Source organism: Diuraphis noxia, unplaced genomic scaffold (assembly GCF_037042655.1).
Source record: "Diuraphis noxia isolate RWA-SAM2 unplaced genomic scaffold, SU_Dnox_SAM2 contig0001, whole genome shotgun sequence".
NCBI classification, from domain to species: Eukaryota; Metazoa; Arthropoda; class Insecta; order Hemiptera; family Aphididae; genus Diuraphis; species Diuraphis noxia.
The window spans coordinates 91249987-91257993 of NW_028301711.1; the positions used below are offsets into that span (position 1 = coordinate 91249987).

The window sequence follows — 8007 nt, forward strand, 5'->3', positions numbered from 1 at the left end:
TTTAACCGAAAATAGATTAGCTGACAAATATTACAGCTGAAGCCGCCGAAGGTATTTTAGCCGAATATACAATATATAGTGATTATTGCAGTTAGTTATCATATTAATTTTGTTTTTTTTTTAATGTATTAATTTATTAAATTGTGTAAAATTACATAACATAATGTTAAACACTTCAACAAAATTTGTGAAAATCTCGCAATTAATAATAGTGGAAGTACTAACAGTTGCAATGACCTGTGTGGTTTCTGTGTGAAAACTATATGTTATTACATTTTATTATCAAGGACAAATTACCTTAATAACAGTATTTTACAGAAAAAAACGATGGGTATCTATAATACAAAACAAAAGAGTTAGAATATGTAGTATAGGTATATAATTACCGCTAGAAATAGACAGCTCTAAAGGCTTAAGAGTTAAGGCTGATAGGAGATCTAGCCCTGCATTTATTTATATTTAATAACTGTTGTTCTGGCGTCTATATGAAAAGGTGACTACTGACTAAAGTACCTATCCATAGGTGAAAAAACCAGACCTCAAAATGATGCTGAGCATTGGTCTGGTCGACCAAAACCTAATAACAAACAAAAACATAATAGTAAAAAAAAAATAAACAATACGTCTGTATTTAAAATGTTCACACTTTAAAAACGACTTGGGATTACAGAATTAATCCCACTTATAGCACAGATCTAAGGGTAAAACGTTAATTTACTAGGTAAATTTCAAAAAAAAGTTCAAAATAATAATTATCCAAGACGTTAAATGGACGTAAACTGTAAAAAACGTATGGGTATTCGAAAAATCACTTAATGCATTTTTCAACTTTTTTCTACCCGATTCCGGGTGAAATAATGGTCGTACGTACTTCGACCATGGACCTTTTTGAATGGTCAAACACCAAAGTACCAGGATCTCAAGTTTCGTAGAGATCGAACGAAAACTCAAATTCCAAAAAACACGAAACTACGTTATTTTCTAAGTACAACGAACACATAAAAAATCATAACTCCCGAACCAAAAGTTGGATAACCTTGATATCAGTACCAATCGATCTGAGGAAAAGTACTCTATAAAATCCGACTACCAAAATGGCTCCAAAATATAAGTATCCGTGCCAAAAAACCCGAAAAATAAAAAATTTGAACTTTTGAAGCCATTAAAGACGGGGAATAACCGATCCTACTGTCATGAAACAAGATGCCGAATTTGATCACCGACCACCAGGCACCAATCTACCCTTATCTTGACCTTCAGAAATGTCTTACAAAAACTGAACATTTTTAAATTTCACCTAGAGGGGGGGTTTGATGACCCCCGACTCCAGGAGTACATTTTAGAGGGGCTTAATCGAAAAGTTTGGTTAAGAAATGGTCCCCCTTAGCTAATACCCGACCGAGAATACTTAACTAAAAAAAGGGGTAGAGGAAACTATTAGTATTTTATGCGCGGTCGTCCCCGTCCATAAACCATTAGCGAAATCGCTCCAAAACGATTTGTGGTTGTGCAATGGTGGATAACGTTTTTTTTCTCTCTCGACATTGTCTCAAGTCATACTAATTATCGCCCTAATTTTCTAATTAGTTAATACTCAATTTTGAAACTAGATAATAAGTCAATATTAATAAGAATTTAGGCGCCGATTTTACTAAGTATATTTATTGATGTAATTGTGAAAATGTGAATAAAGTAATTAATTTTAGTATCAGAATCAGATTATTATCAAAATTCATTGACAACATTATTATTTAATATTTTCGTATCAAAATATTAGATATTTATAAACCGTGCGCCTCGCCACGGCGATAAATGACCAGTTTCGACAATGGTTGTTGTACTGCTGCTTGTGCGCGCATTGTGTAATGTGTGGTAGTGAGAACCGATTTAGAACACATGAAAATTGACAAATATAAATTCTTTTTTTCTTTGTAGGTATTTATTTAAGTAATAATAGTTTATACTGTTTATAATACAGAATACTTGATTGTTTAGTACGCGAGAAATAGTGTAATTCCAATTTTCTACTGTTGTGCACTCTTGATAACATCTTTAATGTTCATTGTTGTTGGTGTTGTCGGACTGTCGGTATTATTATATAAAAGTTATTAATTATAACATTAATAGCTCAAATGTATAGGTATATTATTTTATTTATTTAACTACGATTATAATAAAGTTAAAATGCAAATGGTACAAATTTTTGAAGTTCCTGGCATTCGTGCAAATTGTGCTGTGTACAAAGACGTTGACGACAATGTTTATTGGATAAAACAAAAAAATCCCAGTTATTATATATTGAAATGCAGTAAATGGCGAATATCTGATCAAAAGTAAGTGATCAACAATTTAAAACATTATATAGGTATTTTTATTAGGTAGGTAATACCTACCTAATATATAATGGATATTATTATTTTTTTTTTTTTTTGGGTTAAGGCTTCGACAACTGAGGTCATTAGCCTGAATGGATATTATTAAGGCCTATATATTTTTGGTATAATACTACAATTGTACCTATACTCTATAGGTTGGTAAGGAGTGCTTCAATATCTTGTAGTTGGAATAATTGAATAATATATAATATATTATAATACATTATTAATATGGCCTTATGATTGATCATTAGGGCCAGAAAGTTTTTTTTAACCATTAGATTTATTGCCAAGTGCGCTAGGAATGCATTTCAAGACACAACAAAAAACATATCAAAAGTTTATACCTAGGCATCTAGTGCATATTTAGTGGTTTTTAAATTTTAGAGCAAGTTTCTTAATTTTACAATTTATTAGAGCATATTTTAAAATATTTTATGAAGAACCAGTATGAAAATTCTTGAATAAAAAAATTAAGACATTAATTATATTGAGAAAACTTACAAGATATTCTTATATCGTATTTTTCAAATTTCCATTTGACATTAAAAACAATGTTTTTCTCCAATTGGTTAATATAATATATTCAAGCATATTATCTAAGCGCATAATATAACTGCATACATATTTCTGTAGTTTTTAGTGTATAAACTTCCGGGTCCTATTGATCATTAATATACCTATAGTACCTATATATTTATTCATTTACAAGCTAACACCTTGAACAATTTATAATATACCAATACCTACCTAATATGCAAGAAAATGGTTGATAATGTTCGTCACAATTTTTGAATAGAAATGAAAAATATTTTTAATGTTAATTTTACTAATCTATATCTATTCTTTTTTAGCTGCCCGGCAAGAGGGAAAATCATGCTCCCTGATATGGAAACGTTGTGGTTGTACAAGTCACATAAACATTGTAATAAAAATAAAACACTATTGGCTACTTTTAGAAAAACTTTAATAGATAGAGCGACAAGAGAACAAACAAATCATAGGGTTATTTTCAATGAAGTGTGTGCTAGACCAGAGTTTAGGAGTGTACATGTGCCATATAAAATGTTTAAGAGACAAATGTCAAAAGCAAAAAAAGAAAATTTGCCTCCTGAACCTAATTCTATGTTATCGTTCAAAAATCAAATGTTGAATGACTTTGCAGAAAAGGTACAAATTGAGGGACAGAATATTTTTTTTGGACAATCTGGAAATTTGGAAGATGGCATTTCACTTGTGTTTATTGTTCCAAAATTAAAGAGGTTGGTTTTCTTTAGTATCTATTTATTTTTAGAGTAGGTAGGTAGGTAATATAGATGGTTCTTGTCTATCATACACACTAAGACTAAGCATATAAATCATAGACCTTATAGGTACTAATATACGGAGAATATAAGGCCGAACAGTGCAGTCTTGCCGCTGGCACTACATTCATACTACGACCACTAGTATAGTCTATGATATAAATAAATGCAGGTACATAGGTCAGCATTTTTGAAAGAGAGGTGTTATTTTATAGTGTAATTTTATATTTAAATATTTGGGGATGGGGACTTCACATAATATCCTTCATTGAATCATAAAATCACACTAATAAGTTATGTATATTATAACTATTGGTACTTAATAAATATAAATTTAATTAAAAATAAATAATTAATTACAAAATATTTTGGAATTTACTATTATTATATACATAGAATCTATTCCAATTTATTGGCTAAATAGGTATTTTATGTTATGATATATTTCAATTTTCAAACTATTATTTATACATTTTCATATTAAATCTAGGCTCTTGAGAAGTGGAACCGAATTTATCATCGATGGAACTTTTAAAGCATCTCCAAAATTTCAAGGTGAATGTTGTCAACTTTTTGTTATCATGGGAATGTATATGGACAACGTAAGTTTCATATATTTAATTTTATTATAATTTCCAATGCACAACTATACAAATGTACAATTTATGGAATTATTGAATTTTATTGTTTTCCTGTTTATATGTGTATATTTATCCAAATAATAATTTGCTACTTGTATAATGAAGAGGATGTGTATCGAGGATAAATTTCCAAATTTAATATATACTAGAATATTTTTAATAATAAGTTTAGTTAAAATACAATTTTTTAAATCAGTCTTAAAGTGTTGATTATAGGAGATATATAGGTATTACAATTGAGATACCTAATTTATAGGCATTATGTTTAAATGTGTGGTTGTATTATTAAATTCTAACATAATTTACAGGGTTTTCCATTAGTATATGCTCTAATGAGTAACAAAACAGAAACCAGTTACATACATTTGTTCAATTACCTAAAAACTATTGGAAACTGGAACCCAAAATGTATATCTGTAGACTTTGAACATTCATCTATTGCAGTGATAAAGTCAGTGTTCACAGACATAAACATTTATGGTTGCTGGTTTCACCATTCACAATGTGTTTGACGTCATATTCAAAAAAAAGGTCAGCTTTTATTAAAATCATCAGTATTTAAGTACCTATCTGATTAAAGTTAGTTCTAAATTATTGTTATTTGTTAAATTTAGGTTTAACTGATTTATGCCGTAGGAATCAAACTGTTTATGACATTGTTCATATGCTTATGGCAATTCCTCTATTGCCTAAAGATAAAACATTTGAAGGATTTGAGAATGTATTACAATGTTATATTGATGAGCTGCATAGAGTTCTAAGTATTACAAATAGGCATAATATGAAATCTTTATTAAAATACTACTATAATACTTGGATTATTGGTAAGAATATATCTTTTCTATGAAATTTATTTTATTTTATTTAAAGTATAACAGTACCACAAACCATTTGTGAAGTCTGTTTATGGTTAGATGTTACATACAACTATACTAAAATACTATATATATTCCTAATAACTATAGAACAAAGTATTTGTCATTTTAATTTCATACGTGTGATTAAATTTAAAAGTTATGCTAACCTTACATTTTTATGATTACTTACATTCAGATCAATATTATACATGATTTTCCCCAAAAAACCGTTCTCATTAATTTTTGTTGGACTTTTATAACAAATAGTGTTCTTACACCTTAAAAAAAAAAATCATATATTTTTTTAATATATAGGTAATTTAAGCAGCATAATGTCTGTTAATAATCGAGTTCGCAGAACAAATAATCATCTCGAAGTCAGTCATATGCATTTAATGAAGCACATTCAACATCCTCACCCATCTCCATGGATTTTTCTTGGTACTTTATTATATTATTATAATTTTTGATATTATATATTATGCATAATTATCAATGTGTATTATATTTCTTTATTTTATTTTTAAGTTTTATAATTATAATTTATAACCATAATTAAGTCTATGTCTTTATTGTACATACTTGTTTATAATGGACAATAGATGAGACCTGACAAATTTAAATTTATTTCAAAACAAATAGAATACTTAACAATTACCTATGATTAACATAAGCATAACATATAGTATTTCCATTTTAATAATTTGCATTTATAATTACAAATAAATTCTAGACCCAAGTAGTCTTGATATAAATTGGAACCTAAAAATCTGCATATAATATTATTAAATTAAAAAACAAGAATTAATAATTATTTTTATATATATTTACAGAGAAACTTATTACCTTCATGAAAGGAATTACAAATGACTTTTTATTAGTTCAAGATGGTATAGAAATCAGACATGAACAACCAAAAAAATGGAAGGTACAAGATAAAAAAATTCGTGTTGCTACCAAAAAACTGCGCCATGAAAGGTTCAGTGTATTCGAATTTCTACTATATACAAAGCATACTACCCCGAATTTTGGCATGGATCGACCAACCAGCAATGGCTTTGGTAAGGTTAATTATTTATATTTTAATAAATTTAATATTGTTTGTATTTATACATATATATATAAATTATTTATAGATGAAACTGAAGAACATAACATTACCACTCGTGCTATTTATCACCCAAATACTTCACTGTCTACATCATCCTTGTTAATTGGGTCTGATGTAGAAGTTGGTACTCCTAATGCTACATCGACACCAGTTCATATGCCTCAAATAAGTTTCTACGCAGAAGAAGACGTACAAAGTCTTAACACTTCCCCGTTAGTTAATTCATCATTTGGATCTGATGTAGAAGTTGGTACTCCTAATGCTACATCGACACCAGTTCATAATATGCCTCAAATAAGTTTCTACGCAGAAGAAGACGTACAAATAATGCATAGTCCTATATCGTTACCGATTATAAATGTGTCTCAATTTCATAATGATGAAGAAAACAATGATCTTCAAGAAGAAATTGACTTATTGGGAAATTCATCATTGTCACGTACTTGGTCTCCTAGAATAGTTATGGTATCACCACCTACTGTTGTAACACCACCTCCACAATTTCCACTTTTTCCGCGTCTACCACGACAAATTAATTCCCCGAGTATCGAAATTGAATTAAACATGGCTATAAGTATGTATAGTTTATTATTTAATATATATTTTCCCATGAGTATTTAACAAAATAATTATTTTTTCCAATCATTGTTATTGATTTTAGGAAGACAAGTATATGTGGCATGTCTCAATGAAGAATATGCTAATGCCAAAATATTTCCTTGTGAGCATATATGTTTATGTGGGGATTGTGTGCAACATTTAGAACAAAATGTCTGCCCCTTATGCAGATCTCCAATTGAGAAAATTGTGATTTATATTTAATTGTTTAAAATAAATTTTATTTTTGCATACATTACATAATTTATTGTTATTATAATAAGTAGGTATTATTTATAAACAAAGAAATAAATTTAATATTCATATAGTGTTAGGTATTTACCTAACATAATTGATTAAGTACCTAATTACCTTCAATTCCAGATCTGATCATATGAATATTATGTTACAGTCAAATTTTTTAATGAATATCCACTATATATGATTAAACTGAATTATGTAGGGAAAAACTGAAAGAAAAAATAAATATCTTAATATATTGATATTTATATTAATGTATTTTTTGTAAATAAATAATAAAGAAGAAATAATATCATTGAAAGTTATAAAATGTATCATTACAATAACCAACGTTTAGTTAAATAGTAAAATGGAGTATCATGAAAATTTAGCCTCCTGCCTTTTCCTTTAAATGTATATTGCATTGTCAATTGTTTGCTGATGAGTTGCTTCTAAGCATGAAACTGTGGCCCCGCAACTCGTCACTTTTTCCACGTTTGGATTTTTTACCATAATTAATAAAGTTATGATTACATTTATATTGTTAAATTTAATAAATGAGTTTTAAGTTTGAAATTGTTATTAATTTTAATATATTATATGAATAATTCAACACTTATATTATGCACATGGTCAATTCTTTTTATACCTATCTACTTTTAATTTAAATTAATCACAAAACTAAACTAAACTAAAGGTTTACAATTTTTGGAATTTTCAGACATATCATTCCCAAAGTTACTATGAAAAATTCTGAAATATATATAATATATATGTATGTGTGTGGGAGGGGAGTCTCTCCCATAGAGGCACTATAGATAGGTATTAGTATTAGATATACATTAAAAACCTACTTACTGAGATTCAAGGTTACTATTAGGT

The 8007-nt window shown here is 28.2% G+C and overlaps 1 protein-coding gene across 1 annotated transcript; it reads left to right on the plus strand.

The window, feature by feature from the left end:
- The first annotated feature begins 1988 nt into the window (after positions 1–1988).
- On the plus strand, positions 1989–7110 carry LOC149062411 (uncharacterized). Its single transcript, XM_089215317.1, has 9 exons — positions 1989–2333; positions 3230–3637; positions 4170–4281; positions 4629–4824; positions 4935–5144; positions 5493–5618; positions 6011–6238; positions 6314–6862; positions 6950–7110. The coding sequence occupies exons 1-9, from the start codon at positions 2185–2187 to the stop codon at positions 7108–7110; spliced, it is 2139 nt and encodes a 712-aa protein (XP_089071443.1). The 5' UTR covers positions 1989–2184.
- The last annotated feature ends 897 nt before the right edge of the window (positions 7111–8007 follow it).